This window comes from Podarcis liolepis (assembly GCF_965112155.1).
Source record: "Podarcis liolepis genome assembly, chromosome: 14".
Lineage (NCBI taxonomy): Eukaryota > Metazoa > Chordata > Lepidosauria > Squamata > Lacertidae > Podarcis > Podarcis liolepis.
The window spans coordinates 3,420,253-3,438,383 of NC_139569.1; the positions used below are offsets into that span (position 1 = coordinate 3,420,253).

Here is an 18,131-nt window from a genome sequence, read left to right on the forward strand (position 1 = left end):
TTATATACCTTTTATCGTGTCCTCCCTTTAGCTGCAGTCTTTTCTAAGTTGAAGAACCATAATCTTCTTAAGGCTTTTTCTGACATTACCTCTTAAAGATATGAGCTCTCTCCTTCATGTTATACCCATGTCTGAACATAGCTGAAAATGCAATATAAGAACCAGACTTTCATGTGCATAACCTTCACATACAACCCAATTTTGAAAGGGGCATAGAAGTTCAGTATTTCTCCTTAGTAATGGCTTTATGTGATTTTCCATAGTGGATTTTTGTCCATAATGGTTCGATATGCCGTTTAACTGCAATTGCTTCCCCCAAATAATCCTTTGAATTGCAGGTTGGTGTGGAAAATTTACTGTTAGAGATTTCTTGCTTTCAGAGAACTACATATCCCCAGAACCAAGCCAGGGCCACCCATCCTTTGCTCGGCCGTGCAATGCAACCCTGACCAGGCCAAAATTCTGCACACACCAACTGCAGAAAGGCACTCAGAGCCAACAGCACAAAATGATTGCACCTATCAAGCAACACTTAAACCATTTTCACTGTGGAAGTGTGTCATGAAGAGCACTTGCATTTTCAAAACATAATGTGAAAAGCTGCCCTTACACTCACCCTATGTGGGAAGCATCCTGCAATACTAACTCCTTTTGTTATCTTTCCCCATAATCTCGCTCCCAGAACTGTTACTTAAAACAGTCATTTCATTCTCAGAATGCCAACTTAACGCTACCGCTTTCTCTCTTGCTTCTGATCTTCACTCAAAGACCCGCTACTTCTTGAAGTCTTTGGAATGAATCCTTAGCCCTCACCTCCAGCTGTAACTGCATTTGCTTTACTCATTCTTTGAAAAGAAACAACCACTTTGGATCGTGGAAACATCATTGAAAGGTGGTGCATGTGTGGGCAAGGACCTGTTCTTATGTCACATTGTTAGGTACTATGCATAGTAAGAACCTAAGAATATAAGAAGAGGCTGCTGGATGAGGCCAAAGGCCCATCTAGTTCAGCATCCTGTTCTCAAAGTAGCCAACCAGATACCTTTAGGAAACTCGGAAGCAAGACCTGGGAACAAGAGCACTCCCATCACAGGGGGGGGGGGGGTGTCCAGTAACATAGCCATCAAAGAATCATAGAATGGTAGAGTTGGAAGTGACACCAAAGGTCTTCTAGTCCAACCCCCAGAAAACACAGCCAAAGAATCCCTGACAGATGGCTACCCAACCTCTGCTTTCAAACCTTCAGTGAAGGAAAGTCTGCAACCTCCCGGGGGAGACCATTCTACTGTGAAACAGCTCTTACTGTCAGAAAGTTCTTCCTAATGTTTAGCTGGAATCTCCTTTTTGTAATATGAATTCATTGCTTTGAGTCTTCCCCTCTGGAGCAGGAGAAAATAGGCGTATTTCATCTTCAACCTGACAACCCTTCAGATTGTTTAAAATGGCTATTGTATCACCTCTCAGTCTCCTCTTCTCCAGACTTAACACCCCCAAATCCCTCAACCGTTTTTTATAAGGCTTTGTTTCTAGCAGTCATTGATAGCTTTCTCCACCATGAATTTGTCCAATCTTCTTTTAAAGCCATCCAAATTGGTGGCCATCACTGAGATATATGCATATATATTTACTGATGAACAACAGTTCAGCTGTGCCTCTTGGAATGGACTATCAAGATGCATTCCTTGGTCTCAAAATTTGGATGTACCACAGATTTATATGAGCTTTTCAAATATCCTCTATTTCCTACCTGCTTTAAAAACTGGTTGCTTTCCAATTCCCACCAGGTGTGAAAGCTGTTTCAGACTCGACAGTCATTCTCTTAACTTTGCGAGGAACTTCTGCGATGAGAAGTTTCTGTTTGGGAGAGGAAGAAGCCTCCCCCCTCAGACCACATGGTTAAGCAGATTGAGCATTTCTCCACTGAAAAGGGATGCTGCTGCACATGTCACCGCATAATAAATAAAAACTATATTCATTAACATTTTAATAAAGGAGGAAATGAGCATGATAAGGACAGATGGGCTGTGTATTTCTCAACCCATCTGTTTGGCAGCCCATTCACAGCGCCACACCCAGGAGCAGCTCTGGCTGAAGGCCTCTAATGAAATTCATAGTGAGCTTGGAATATCTCCCTTTTCAGCTTTCATGCAGGTATAGAACTGTGACTTTCTCAGCCAAATCAGCTCACTGCTGCAAGCCTCAATGCAGATTTTCCTGGGGATTCTGCATGCCTCAAAGTGTGTGTGTGACATGCTTTGAGTATGTTATTTAGCCTAAACATCCCTGAGAACGTATTTCTCCAAAGAAAGATAGTGTTGATGGTGTAATCAGGGGTGGGGCCACTTCAGGTTTGTCAATTTTATTTACAGTGGTACATTGGTTCTCAAACTTAAGTTGTTCCGGGAGTCCATTCGAATCCCGAAACCATTTGAAAACCAAGGCGTGGCTTGCAATTGGCTGCTGGAGCTTACTGCACTCAAGTGGAAACTGTGTAGGACGTTCGGCTTCCAAAAAATGTTCGCAAATTGGAACACTTACTTCCAGGTTTGCAGTGTTCAGGAGCTGTTTTGTTCAGGAGCCAAGCCCTTCGAGTACCAAGGTACCACTGTATTTCTTTACTAAAACCCCAAGAGCCAGGTGCGAAAGAATTACAGTTTTAGAACAGGGTGCCACTGAGGACATTCACAGCCTAGGAATTTGGAGTGAGCTCACAATAATTTTACACACAAAAAAACCACTCCTTGTTAACTTCCTTCATTTCACTAACCTAATTTAGGTGGTGAAAGTTGTCCTGTTGTTGCTATTGCTAAACAATTGGGAGTAAGAAGTCCTTGCTATCTACTGCAAATCATCCAGAGATTTGCCAGTAGATCCTGATCTACCAGCTTCTGCCCACCTCCAATGTAAGCTGCCTCACTGTCAATTTCTGTGTCTCACAAACAGTTTCTTCATTTCCAGCATGGCATTAGAAAGTTTGCTGCAGAGGAATGAAAATGCAAAACATGTGAGAAAGAGAAGTGTCCTCCTTTAAATCTGAGGATGGCATTGCTCTGAGGAGACAGCCAATGCCTGAGAGGTGGGAAGAAGAAACAACTTCTTCTTTCATCAGCTTCAGAAGGGACTCTTGGCTTTCAGTGACATTTCAGGGATCACCGCAAACAGAAGGAAACTAATTCGCTATTCAGGAAATATTGACAAGAACAAGCTTCAATTACCTTCACATTCTGGGACCACATGGATGCTGTTGTGACATCCTCAGAGCCATAGCTAGGGGGAGAGGGGTTAGACGGGTTTTTTGTCCCAGGTGAAGCCTCCAGAGGGGTACCATTGAGGCTCCCAGCCTGTGTCTGTATGTGTGTGTGTGTATGCGCAAATGCATGTGGGGAATGCTACACTGGGCCTTTGACCCAAGTGAAATAAAGCCTAGTTTTGCCCCTGACACCCTCATTTTCACCACATGGTCCTGACTGGCTAAGATCACACTGTGAAAGAGAAGAGATCTCTAAGCAAGTGCAAAATGAAAACACAAAACTGGCACATTGGGGGTGCAGGGGCAGAGGTATAATGGCTGGTGTGAAAAGAGGCAAACATTCTCTGCAGTAGCAGTGCATTTTCAGGAGATGTTCCAGGCCACCCAGAATCTTCACAAAAAGGGCCAAGGAATTACTCTACCTTCTGGAGACCCAGCTCTAAACTGATTCGAAAACGTAAAATAGCATTTTGTGAAAAGGTAATACCAGCTCTTTTCATGTTTCATTCATGTTTCATTCTGCAATAATCAAGCAACTTCAGAGATTCCATCTAAAGAAAATGGCATCACATCCAGGCATCACCGTCTTCTATTTCTGCTCTTCGTGGTTGCCTGGGTGAAGTCAATGACTGTGCAATAATGACGAGAAACTGTACAGGGGAAACGTCACACCAGCATCACTAATTCAGAGCTTTGCTGGCAAGAACAAGAACAACAAGTTAACTTCCACTAGGATAGTCTGCCAGCTGAGTTATGAAGGCTGCATCTCAAAATATATTTATTGTAACAGGGGGTTTTTTTGGGGGGGGGGAGAAAGTCCAATTTCTGGCACAGTGGGAACCAGGAATATTAGGGGAGGCTGTCACTTGAAAAAGAGTGCAAGGAAGCCTGGAAACTTGCAGGAAGCCATCAACAAAAAAGCTGGCCTGACAAAAGATTTCCCTGTATCTGTGATAGCTGTGATTCAATGATGTGTGTGCACCAAAGCTATCTGGATTTATTGGACCAAGTTATTCTCTAGTAAATCACAGCACTGAACCAAAATGCTGTTTTCCAAACACCCCTGGAAAGCTGCTGAAAGAGAAACAATCAAAGAAACAACACTAGTCCTGCTCGAGAGTAGACCTACATATTAGGGATGTTGTACTCATGGAATTAAATTCAATGTCTCCCTTCATGTAGGACTCAAGATGGATTTTCTCCTCATGGCCTTTGTATCAAATCCTGGAGCCCATTTCATACATGCATATTAAAAATTTAAAGCATGGCTAAGTTTCAATCCTAAGGACACATACTTTTCTCTCTCTCTCTCTCTCTCTCTCTCTCTCTCTCTCTCTCTGTGTGTGTGTGTGTGTGTGTTTGACTTCCAAGTACGGGTGTTGAGCAGCAAAATGTGGGAGAGCTACTGGTTGACTGCAGGAGCTGGATGAGACCCAATGCTATGTGAATCACAGATGGAATATAGCAAAGATGTTCATATCCCCACCCACTCAATAATAGCGGAGACCCCTCCTTTCACCACCATTTGTTGGTCTTTCACAGTTGTTCTCTTATGAATCAAAATAATGTGTGTTGTGTGGTGACTAAAGAATGAACAAAAATGAATAGGAAAGAGAAACTAAGGCTAGGCTAAACCAATAAATAGCTTGGAGGAGGAGGAGGAGGAGGAAGAGGAAGAGGAAGAGGAAGAGGAAGAAGAAGAAGAAGAAGAAGAAGAAGAAGAAGAAGAAGAACAACAACAACAACAACAACAACAACAACAACCTTCTAACTAGAATGCTAAATGTCCATAGATGACCTAATTGTCACCGGTCTGTTTCATGGAGCAATTTGGTTTCATCCATTAACCTCAACTGTAAACACCACTCGAGAGTGCTTAACCCAAGCCACTTGATCTAGTGAACAGTTTGATTCAACAATGGAGCCTATTAATCTCTCTACCAGCTTAGGGTTGTGCTCTGTTTATATGCTGCATCTGTAGAATACTTTATTTATTCTTCTTCCCTTCTCCTGGTAGAAGATAAAAGATCTGGCAGGAAGAGGAGATTAAACAGAAAACTAATATAAACGAACCCTATTCATCTCCTGGGCACTCTGCTTTGCACAGAGAAACGTGGTTGGAGGGGGAAGATTTGCTTTCTCGTGGAGCCAAGGATTGAGCAAGTTCGCAGAGTACCTTTAAAATTTAAATAGCAATCCTCCTCTTGACAATCAAACTAAACCTTTTCAAAGGCTGCTCCTCCCTTAAGCCTTTAAGGAAAAGAAGAAAGCTGAATGGCAAAGCGGCTTCTTGCACTGTATAAAAAGGACAAGAGAGTTTCACATGCTGGATCCATTTGGTTGCCCTTTTTCAGCCTCCTCCCAGAATAGGAAACATTCCATAAAAATGTCAACACCCCCTTCGCCTTCCTCTGGGGATTACTGTCACTTGCCTGACACAGAGAGCCCAGAGAAGCTCCGCGCTGCAGTGACAACAGACACAACAGGTCAAGCTATTAAATAAGCCTCCATTATACTGAACAGACAGTGCTAATCTTTCATTTTGCGTAAGCTACCCTAGAATACATTTCTCAGGCTGTACTTGTTCTCTCTTTTTTTGCTGCAGCTCACACTATCTGAAATAGCTCCCATTTTCAGTTGTCAGTTTTCAAAAACATAACATCCTACTGTGGATGGACACTACAGTATTTGATATGAAATTCAAGTCCCGAGAAAAAAAAGATTCCCCAATAAGATTGGTTGGGGTATATCTGTAGGTCACATTAGGATGTGAAGTGAAATCCACATGGCTGGCTGAAAACAGGAGTCATAGAATGATAGAATTGTAGAGTTGGAAGGGACCATCAGGGTCATCTAGTCCAGCCCCAGCAATGCAGGAATTTTTTTTTGCCCTATGTGGGGTTCAAACCCAGAACCCTGATATTAAGAGTCTCGTGTTCTACTGACTGAGCTATCTATGTGATCAGGTGTACCCACCCAGAATCTTCCATGTCTCGCCACCTGAATTAGATGACTCGCCACCTTTGCTTCTTCCTTTGGTTGCCTTAGAGCAGTGGTGGCCAAACTTGGCCTTCCAGCTGTTTTGAGACTACAACTCCCATAATCCCTAGCTCACAGGACCAGTGGTCAGGGATGATGGGAACTGTGGTCCGAAAACAGTTGGAGGGCCAAGTTTGGCCACCACTGCCTTAGAGTGTTGCAAGAGTTTGTCCAAAGTTGGCTTGCATAGGAACTCCAAGGGTTCCTAAGAGCCAACTCAAAGGTCCTCCTCTTGTGCAATGGGTCAATGCATCTGGCTGTGAAGCAGAAGTTTGGTGGCTCTAGCCCATTCAGAGATGGCTCTGGGCAGGATTCCTGCATTGCAGGGGGTTGGACTAGATGACCCTCTAGGTCCCTTCCAACTCTACAATCCTATGATTCAAAGGAGGGGGGGGGCTTTTAAAATCCCTCCCCAGAAAGCCTAAGATCAATATCTAGGCCATAGAAGGGTCTCCATTCCCACTCTTTTTTCCAAATCAGTAGAGTGTGCAGATGTCTCTTGGAATGACTTCCAGCCTCAGAGGACACTGCTCTGGAATCCCCAATGGGCTCTAAAGCATGGCAGGGCAACGGGGGGGGGGGGAGGAGGAAATTCTCCTTCCTCATTATTTCTCTCCTTGGTGCTGCTGCCGCCGCTCAAAACTGACTAAATGGGGATGGTGCTCTGGAGAGCCCATAGGATGATCTGAGGGGTGGGGAGACCTTTCAAACAATCACCACCAGCCCAGTCCAAATCCTTCAAGGCCAGAGGGTGCTGCTTTGTTGGACTCCTGAAATTTGGAAGAGTCACTCCCATCACACATACCCTATCGCAGAAACCAAAGGCTATGAAATAAGTGAATGGCACTTTAAGGGCACAGGCAAAAGGCTGGGGCTAAGAGCAGGACTCATCCGGTCAGCCTTGGAAGGCTTTTGCACTTTGCCGAAGCAAAAGCTCCATTTCAGTGTTGGACTTTAACTTTTCAATCATCCATCCATCCATTCATAATTTTGTTTGTATGCTGCCTTTCCACAAAAAGTTCACAGCAGCTTACAAGAAAGAAAACTGGAAAATATCTCAAAATCACAAGATTGTCACAGTTAAAATTGACCCAAGAACAAATTCATGATACCATAATAAAAAACAAAATTGCAGTAAAATAGAGTAAGAAATTAAGAAGAAATAGGAGATAGTCCCATTAAGATGAGATAGTCAAAAATAATATTGATAACACAGCGAAAAGAAGAAAAGAAACAAAGGAAGCCACATATAGGTAGAGGGAAGTCAAAATTTATGTCTGTATGTTTACCGTAGTTTGTATGTTTGTTTTCTTTTTTGTAATCTAAGTTGAGAGGTGCATGTATCTATGTATAATAAGTGTGCTTAGTGTTCTGGTTTGTGTTTGTAAGTATTGCATTTATCAATAAAAGTTAAAAAAGCCAAATATATCAATATTTAAAAACATTTCAGTGCTATAAATATAGCAAAATTAACAACTTCCTGCCTTCTGACAACAGTAAAGATAACAAGACAGCCTGACAGTTTCAACATGGTGCAAGAAACCCCCTTCCTATGGTGCTGTTGCTCACAGTCTCTCTCTTGCAACAGCTTCTTATAAGGCTACCATGGCGTAGCTGGGAACACCCCTCCTATGATGTTGCTTCAACCATCTTTTGCCAAGTGCTCTGTTCAAGGTCTGAACAGACCCCGCCCCCCACCCCCCGCCCCCCCCACCCCCCATGAGAGCTTAGAGTCAGGCCAGGACCACAGTCAGACAAAGGAGAAGGACAGGGAGAGAGGCTTCCTTTTGGAAACCTCAAGGGTTGTTCAAGAAATCCGCTTTTTCAGAGTCAAATCAGCTTACTCCTGGATCTATTTGGGGAAGGGGAAAATTGATAACAGGAAAAGAATAGGAATAGTCAAAATCCTGCAGCTGAAGAAGCATAGCTGGAAAGTGAGTATTAGCAATAAAAAAGGACGGCCAGCCTGCACAGATCAACCTTCCTGGACCATTCAGCTTTTATTGCCTTGCGGGTGAAGCGGTAACAACAAGCAATTGTAACCGAAGAAGAGGCAAAAATGCCAACAGAGCGAGGCATATAATGTTGATGGCAGCAATTTCTGGCCCTGTTCTTTGGCCATGACTCCTGGCTTGTTCTGTGGTCCTACTGTCTTGGTTAATCTTCTCTTCTGAAGGCTCACAGCTGGCTCTGGACTCCTGGCTCCAAACTGCTGCCCATCGCCCAGCCCTGACAGTCTCCCTAATACTATGTTTACCTTTTTCTTAGGGCTCATCCACACTTTCACGTGCCCTGTGTCTAGAAAGCACTGGTCCAAGCGACTGACCACTTGACCTACGCTTTCTAGCCATGGGTCCGAGTGGTTTCCCCTTTGCTCCACGCTCCTTTCCCAGGGAAAGCTCACTCCTTAGTGTTAAATCAGAGCAGACGTCAATCCGGAGAAAACCCAAATTGCCGTTTGCTCCGACGGAATGCTAAAGAGCAGTTTTCCCTGGGGGAAGGTAGCAGGACAAGAAGAAGTGCGGACAAGCTCTTGGCTGAATGGCACTGAAGGAAAAGCGCTGTGTCAGGTCAAGTCGTCCAGGCAGCAAGCGATTAGTCCTCCGAGATTTGGACTTGCTAAACTACCTTCTTTGGCAACAAATAGCAAACGTTATGAAATCTCAGGCTACTTGCACATCCAGGGCAACGGGTGCTACTGGTCTTATTAAAGCATTCTGTCCTCAACAGAAACAGTGAACAAATTGAGGACACAGCAAGGTAACAGGCACACATTATAAAAACAAGTTCCTGTTAGGCTTCCTGATGAAAACCCCTCACAGTATTAAAACTTTACAGCATTGTGCTTGCAATACACCCTTAGCAACTGGAAAAAAGTCATGCAGAGGCTCCCATAAACTGGTATTAGGATGCATAACACATATTGCACCACTGCTGACAGTTAAACAGCTACAAATATAAGCAAATGAGCTTGGGGGAAGCATATGTAAAAACTAGCAGCAGTTAAAATATATGAAAAGGCACCTGTACCACCAAAAGAACAAGCAGAAGTGCTGAAAGCAATTTTTGACTGAAAGGACAAAGGAACTTCCGGATGCAGAGACAAAAGTGACGGTGTGTGTAATAGCAAGTATAGCCGTACACAAAGATGCTGGCAGAAAACTGACACAAAGCCTGCCCTGGAGCAGGGGTCTGCAACCCGCGCCTCCGGAGCTGCACGTGGCTCTTTTTGTCTTAAAGGTTGCAGACCCCTGCCCTAGAGCATAGAGCAGGGGCCAGGAAATCTACACCAGCAAACAAAAGATGAAAGCATTAACCCCACTCTCGGGTTGCATGCTGCCAAACATGCTCTTCTTTTACACAGGCAGTTTCCGTAGTGTAGTAGCACTTCATGGGTGATTGAAGACACATGAGAAAGGAAGTGCTTACATATTCCTACCACCAGTTGGGCTGTTAATAGCAGGAAAGGCTTAATATTTAAATGCAATGAGGGAAATGCAGAATGGCAGCTAGAAACCTGGGGTTTTTATATGAGGAACACCAAACAATGCAGGGCCTTGGTTTCTCCTTGGAACAGCTACATGTACAACAGAGTATTTGATGTTAAAAACAAACAGTTCCCCCCCTTCAAATGCTAAGAAGCATTTCACACACTCCACAGAATGAGACACAGGCTGAAACTAGACACAGCAAAGAAGTGCTTAAGAAAAATGCATTGTAACCTTTATATTGAGAAATCGAGTGGGCAAAAATGGAACCCCACAGTGCCATCTGGGGTCACAGTGTTATATTGCATATAAAACGCATATAAAACGCTTTTTCTTTAGCAATCTAGCTGAGCTCACAGAGATGATGAAGTTCTGGGCTTTTCCACTTCAGGCTTTAGGGTGTTGCAGTTTTTAATGCTTATGTTAAAAAAAATCTATGTGTATAGAAAACTAGTATGTCAATGAGAAAGGCTTAGCATAAACTGATGTGTTAGTTCACTAGATGAAAGAGGTTTTTTAAAATAAAAATATAGAATGGGGGAGCATGCAAAAACATGGCACTCCTCACTTGCAGTTTGAAGTGGAAAAATCCAGAGTTCTACCACTTCTGTCTACCAATTGTATTGAATAGCCACCCATGGACAGTCATTTTGAGGGCTTACTTGGGCTGTTTGTTTGCACCCTCTTTCCTCATGTCGTAGATGGGATGCATATATTCCATGTGAATCACAGAGGCTAAAATGCAGGAGGCTAAAACGCAAAGGCTAAAATGCAGGAGGAGGAGGAGGCAGGTTTTGAAATGATCGTCAGGATAAAGCCTGCAGGGCAAATACTGCAGCTGACTCAGAGACTGCTGATCCCCGATTTTAGGATGAGGATGCTTGCCTCTCTCCTAGGATGGCATTCATGAAGGCTGGAAGTTAAGCAAAGCTGCCCACACTGCAGACCGTATCATTATTAATCCATCCCAATGTTCAGAGGATTAGAGTGCAGTCCTGTGTGCCCTCTCTGTTTGTAGTTTTGAGAGCATCAGTTTCCCTGTACTGCTAGCCAGTGACCATTTCTGTGGTGCAAAGTCTTGCATGGTCAACAACCCACTGATTTTTACAATAACTGCCCTGTATGAAATACAACACTGTGAATCATTCCTTCCTTTGCAGATGATGAACACAAACCAAGACACAACAACTTGCCTAGGGTTGCCACAGGAGTCCAGGACCAGCCAGGATTGAAATCCAAACTCCACCTGACATCCCTTTCCATTACCCCTCCCCAAAAGCATTGCTGACAGGAATGGCTCTGTACTTCACTAGGCTGTGTCTCCTTTTTGTTTCTGTGCTTCCAGACAAAAAGCTTTGTGAAATTTATGCACAGAGAACTAGCCTGTGGTAGATTACGATGCCATCAGCTAAAATCAACGGATTTGTCTGACAGCGTGTGAGAGTTCAGAAAATCCCTTCGTACCCTTCAGGATTATCAAAGCAATTTCTGTAGGATGTTATCAGATCTCGACTGAGCTTCTTACAGATTTTTAGAGGTGAATTACTATATTTTCCAGTTGACAGTATCATCCCTATTTGCAGGACAGTCTCCTGCAAAGCCTGATATTCTGGATTACATCTGAAGGCCACTCAAAACTGCATGCCGAAGCCCATCTTTCTAGCCCCTGAATATTGTGGTTGCATTTATATTCCATAGTGTGCGCGCTGAGCATGGCCAGATAAACAACAGAGTGATTGAAGTACAAGGTAGGGCCCTTGGCTAAAATAGATACTCGGCAGCAGACCAGATGTAGCTCCCCCCCCCAAAAAAAATTTAACATTCATGTAAATAAACATGAAGCCTTTCCATTTACTTTGAAGCCCTACAGACATGGATAAAGTATGTATCCACTGATGTATGTGTGTGCCTGCATGCACACACACACACACACACACACACACACTCCACTCTTCCTAGACTGAATCTGTCTCCTTCATTTCTCCATCTCAGTCACCTTGATTTGGCAGGAAGAGAGAGAAGCAAAGGCTGCATCAGAAATAAGGGTGGTATAGTTGGTGTGTGTGTGTGTGTGAGCGGGGGGAGATCAAATGGGCAGAGGAGGAGGCAGGGAGGTTCAAAGGTATGAATAAAGGCTGCCTGCTTCAAACCTGAATCTCCCAACCTGTTGTTAAATCAGGGACGTGGCAGCCACAGTTTCCCGGCTCTAACCCCTGCCCCAACTCCCTTTCCTGCTCCGAGGAGCAGGACTCTGGGGCAGGAAATTAGAGGAAGAAGCCCTCACTTCCTCATCTCTTGGTTGTAGGCAGCAGACTTCATGCCTCTGCAGCATGAGCTGGACCCAAGGAGAAGCCTGGTGGTGAGAGGGTGTGTTCCTCAGGAGAGGAGACGAGATGTGGACAGGGAAGGAAAGGCTCTTAGTGGAAGATGCATGGAGAGTGAAGAAGGGCAGGTGGCCTTCCACTGGACTCTGAGACTATGGGAGTCCTGATAAGAAAATGCCAGCTCAATTATATTTTATGAGAGTGACTGCCATGACAACACGCCTAAGCCAAGCATCAGGATTACACCGGGGCTGCATAATTGCACTCCTGAGCAGTGAACATCCAGGCAGTCGCCCTGGCTTCTTAAGTCAAAGATAATGCCATGTGCAACAGGTCTGAAGAGCAGCAGAGCAGCAGTGACGGGGGGGGGGGGAGGAGGAGGAGAGAGAGAGCTCCCAATTAGAGTCCCCAATGGGGCAGAACATTTGCCAGGGGAAATGGTTGTTCTTTTAGAATGAAATTTCTTATTTAAAAATTATGAATAATCCGCATGCACATTTGCAAGAGAAGAAACAGATACCCAGGCTTTGCATGATTTCTCACGCCTACCCAAGAGATACCTGGGAGGGGAAGGGAGGAAAATAACAACTCCAAATAAAATGTCTTCGCATAAATGGGTGAAAATCAGTTTCGCCGCACTTACTGTTCTCAGACAGCTCGATGATGTAGTGCAGGACGGGACTGTTTCCATTGAAGGGACGCACCCAGGAGAGGACTACGCTGCGGCTGAAGGAAGCGTTCAAGGTGGCCAGGAGGTTCTGCGGTGGGTGAGGCAATTCTCTGTGGAAAGCAGGGTGGGGAGACGAGGAGAAGAGGGCGCCGGAAATTAAAACAAAAAGCAAAGAAGGAAGAGGTCCACCTGTCACTCTGTAGGTCACAGACAAATGTTTAAGACATTATATGAGCACAAATGGATCAGCTTAACGTAAAAGTGAAATAATAATAATAATAATAATAATGATAATAATATTCAGAGCAATGCTGAGTTTTTGTGTGGTTTCTCAGTGGTGATTTATGTGGAAATTCCTAAGGTTGACACTTAAATAGCTAATGGCTCTGTTACTTAACATGGGAAAAAAGCCAGTTTTCAAATTTGTTTTTTTAATTGAGACAACTTGGCCCATAAATTCTTTTTACAGCAAGTTCTTAGTAATGGAATAGCTGTAAAACATATGAATAGGAAACCAACGCCTGAGGAGAAAGGGGGGAGGAGAGATGATTTAAAGTGGAATTTTTCATACTCGGGCGAGCAGAAGACACTGCCACCATCCATGAAGAGCCCCCAATCAAAATTATTGTATGTACTCTTAGGTTGCTACCATTTAAGATTCATGCTGCAGCCTCAGCCTGGTAGATCCCTAACAAAATAGAGGTGCTGTTCTTTTCTAAACCACCCAAGTGAAAAATGCCTGCAAAAAACACTTGGGAATGCTAAATGGAATGCTTAAAATCTAAAGTAAAATGAACAAAACATAGGATTTAGTAAAGCACACAATATCTAAAAACAGACACACAAATTTTGAAAAGTAAGCACCCACAAATATGTGGAAGTAGATGGGTAAGGCATATTGCTTATGGCCTCAAAGCACTGGGAAGACTTGCTGTGAGTCCCAGCCAGCCAAGGCTGTACAAGACAAGTCCCAGTGCCTGAAGCAGAATAGGGGAAGCTGCCTTAGCTGTCAGTCCATTTGTCCAGATAGTTCAGTATTGTCTACCCTAATGGGCAGCAGCAGTTCAGGATTTCAGAGAGGAGCCTGTTTCTGCCCTGCCTGGTATACCAGGAATTGAACCAGGAACCTTCTGCATGCAAAGTATGTGTTCCACCCCCAATCTATGGCCCCCATTGCAAAATTGATAAAGGAGCCTTTTACCAAATCAGACTATTGCTTCATTTATCTTAGTGTGGTCTACACTGACTGGCAGCTCCTGGCCAGGGCCCTTGCCCAACCACTACCTAGAGATGTCAGTTTGGAATTTGCTTGCAAAAACATGTATCCTACCTAACTTCCCCCCTCCCTCCTCAGATTGCAATAAAAATATTTTATTTTATTTATTGCATTTTCATCCAAAGGTGGCATACATGGTTCTTCTCTCCGTCCTCATTTAATCCTCACACAACAACCCTGTGAGGTATGCTAGACAAAGAGGCAGTGAGTGGCCCAAGGTCACAACCAGTGAGCTTCACGGCCAAGTGGGAATTTGAACCCTGGTCTCTCAGATCCCAGTCTGATGCTGTAACCGCTGCGCAACACTGTCTCTCTCCCAATAATAAATCAAAAAACTAACCATTTGCTAGCCATTAATGGCAGACCAGCACCCGTCACCTGAAGTGGCCCACTCTTCCCAGTCACATGGTGGGGCTTGTCTTGGCCTACATCATGAATTTAAGTGAGATAGTAGCAGGTTTCGGGTGCCAGCAGTGGGCAAGGATCCCACCATTCAGGTATATATCAACAGATAGATAGACAGATAATTGGGGTATGGGGTGTTGAGGTAGGGAGTTTGCATTCTCTGCCTCGGCTGTTTGAATGTCTTCTGTGAGACCTACTCACAGCTAAAACGACCCGGATCTTTTGCTTCTTGGCATTTCCCATCAAAGTGAAGCCCAAATCTCTTGCGTGGGAAAAGCAACCATCCTAGCAATTTGTCATGGACTGCTTAGTGGAAGTTCTCTCTCAATATCAATTATTGCTGACCCTGGCTGGTCAGACCAAAAAGCAGTAATTGTACTTGACATTCTTTAATTAAAAAATGTACTCATTTCTTTTCATAATTTATTAAGCTGCTGCACACTGAGCACCGTCTAAAACCACAACCACTCCACATTCATAAACAAGTGCAATTTCAGCCCAGGGATGTGGCTTTAAATCAGAGCTGCAAAATGCATGCCCTGAATTTTAGATTCCTTCCTGTGGTTGAAGCGAAGAGAGGAGAAATGAATTTAATTTTGCATTAACTTTGAACCGTGGCCCATAGTTTATGTAGCCCACACCAGGCTGCATAGCTCAAACTGAAAAACAAAATTATGCTTGGGCTAACATAAGGCCGTAAGAGCCCTGCCCCATCAGGCCAAAGACCCATTTTGCCATCTGCTCTTACAGTGGTCAGCCTGCAACCAGGACCTGAGCTCAACAGCCCTCTTCCCCACCTGCCATCCTCAAGAACTGGCCTCCAAAGACCTTCTGCCTCCAGCTGTGGAGGGAGGACATAGCCCTTGTGGCTAGGAGCCATGGATGGGCTTGTCCTCCATTAAAAGATGCTGGAAGTTGATGACAGAAAGGGCTTTTTCTCAAACTCCAAGCCATGAGGGCAGCTTTTCTGCACCATCAAGCAAAGGAAGGCATTCTTACATTAGTGGAAGCCAAGTGTCTGCACTGACTTCTGGTAGCACCAGGTCCCGAGACCTCGCGGGACCTTGAAAGTTGTCTTGGGGGCCCTGAGGTATGTGTGCTAAGCACCCACAACATTTTTTTGTGGGTGATTGGGCACCCAGAGCCCCCTATAGTTGGAGCCCTTGCAGGAGATTGAAGTGCTCCTTGCATGCAAAGTTCCACTGCATAGAATGGCTGGAAGGGGACCTTTTCTACTTGCTTCAGAGGAGACCCAATGTAAGACTCACATACTGTTTGTAACTGATCATGTTACTGAGATCTGCCACGTCCCAGTTAAAGCCAGCCATTCTGTAGTGCTGGCAGGATTCTGCAGGAAAGCGGCGAAATTGATCAAAACAGAAATGTATGGTATCTTGGAGTGTGGGGTGTTTTTTGTTTTTTTTAATGTCACAATGTATTTTTTCCATATGTAACTAACTATGGGAACTTACAGAGAAGAGAAGGTTAATTAATAATTGTAAGAACTTTTTTCCGCTTTAACTATTTATTTTGTGCTTTTCATCTTGTGAACTGCCCCGAGATCTTTGGGGAATGGGCAGTATATAAATTTAAATAATAAATAAATTGATAAATAAATGGTACCTAACCAATGCAGAGCAAAAGATGCAGTTGTGGATTCAAAGCGTAAGATCATAGAATCATACAGTTGCAGATTGGGAAGGGGCCATGGGGGTCATATAGTCCAACCCCTTGCAATGTACTGTAGGAATCTTTTTCCCAGTGTGGGGCCTGAAGCTATGGCCCCTAAATCTCAGGAGCCATGGCTTCAGGCCCCACACTGGGCAAAATATTCCGACAGGCTCTACCAGCTGAACTATCCCAGCTATAAATAGTGTTTGCAGAGGCACCAGGTGGTTACAGAAGCACAAAGTATGAACATGCCTGTCACTGTACATGTGTTTATTGGCTAGGTCTGTTTTCCTGTCACTTTAAAGATATCCATTCAAAGCTACTCTACAGTTACCAGCCCAGGCTGCTCTCATTTTGCTCAAGTAAACAGTTGATACAGAAGGGAATCGTTTCCGCCTGTTTCAAATTCTAGCCTTTAGTGGAAATTCTAAAAGGCTCCTTGATATCTGAAACACTGAACATCTAGCTTGTCTATGCTCATCAAGAAAACAGGCTTGATCTCCATTTGGTGAAACTCTGTAAAAGCTAATATTCCTGTTAGGTTACTTCAAGCTTAAATGCAAGTTCCTGTTGAGGATTTGATTTGAGCAGATTGTCTTGCAAGACTCCCTGCAAATTTTAATATTGATATTTTGGAGCATCGATCAATTTGAAGTTCTTGAAGTGTGGAATTTGTATCCCTCTTCATTAGTACACTGTGTGCTCATTAGAGCTGATATACTGGAGCAAACTCATTTTGTCTCCTGTATCAGGTGTACAGTATAGGCAGTCACCTTGAGTCCACACTAGCAAGGGCAAACCATAACAGGTCTTTGGGGCTAAGCAGCCCTCTGTACTAACTTGTTAAGGCCATAAAATATAAGAGCAATGAACTGTTGCCTTCTGAACTCAGCAACTGCCAGCACATGATGATGCTTATATACAGAAGTCCCTGGAGGCAGAGGAAATGAGCATGCAAGAAACATCTCTTGCCAGAAAGGATTGTTTACAACTGAAAAGCACCTCTCAAGCAAGGAAATGTATTGGTCTCTCAGTTGTACACAAAAGTGGAGGTTAACCATTATTAATCTCTCTTGAACAAATGCCTCCATGTCACATATAGGAGAACACTAAAATTAAGAGTGAGGAGGGTGAGAAATTAGTTACCACCACCATTGTGAACAGTTCTGTCCATCTTTCATTGGGAAGAAATTAAAATCTCCTTGCTCTAAACATCCATGGAATTATTGCATACTAACTGGATGTCAGAGTGGGATTGGGGGAGGGGATCAATACTGGGCTATTTCTATGTCAGAACAATTTATTTATTTCACAATATTTATATACCAGTTGATTGTAGTAAAACCTCAAAGCTGCACACACACACAAGCACACAACCAAGAAGGAAAGATTGCTAAGTCAGAGGCTGCTGAATGACCAGCAGGCAAATTGGATTGGGCTCCTGAAACTGGTGGTCTGGTCCTTGCATTGGGTCTTTCACAGAAGATGTCCCCAAACTTGGACTCACCAGAGGAATTGAGTGCTTCCCATGCTACCATGCATGGTATTTGGGAGGCCATCAAAAGGCAAAGAAGTGCTCCGCTTCAGACCAGGATGCGGGCGATCAAATCACCTCAGGCTTCAGGCCAAAGTGGGTGGGGCTGGAGATGAGACTCCTAAGGCCCGTTCACCTCCAGTCTTTGTTGGAGATTCAGGATAGAGAGAACATAAGAACATCAGAGGAGCCTGCTGGGTCAGATCAATGACCCATCTAGTCCAGCAACTTGTTCTCACAGTAGCCAACCGGATTCCTCTGGGAAATCTGCAAACAGGACCTGAGCAGAAGCGCACTCTCTCCTCCTATATTTCCCAGAAATTGACATTCAGAAGCACTGCTGCTTCCAGTTGTGGAGACCGAGTACAGTTATCCTGGCTAGCAGCCACCAATAGTCTTATCCTCGCCCGTGAATTTGTCTAATCCTATTTTAAAGCCACCCAAATTGGCGGCGATCGCTGCTCCTTTGGGAGT

The 18,131-nt window shown here is 44.1% G+C and overlaps 1 protein-coding gene across 8 annotated transcripts in view; it reads right to left on the reverse strand.

Moving 5' to 3' along the window:
• Positions 1–18,131, reverse strand: part of SDK1 (sidekick cell adhesion molecule 1) — a 596,711-nt gene that overhangs the window by 198,048 nt on the left and 380,532 nt on the right. For all 8 annotated transcript variants that reach the window (XM_083474661.1, XM_083474660.1, XM_083474664.1 and 5 more), the window contains exon 15: positions 12,745–12,881. In XM_083474661.1, coding sequence (XP_083330787.1) covers positions 12,745–12,881 — 137 coding nt within the window. The remainder of the gene's footprint in view (positions 1–12,744; positions 12,882–18,131) is intronic.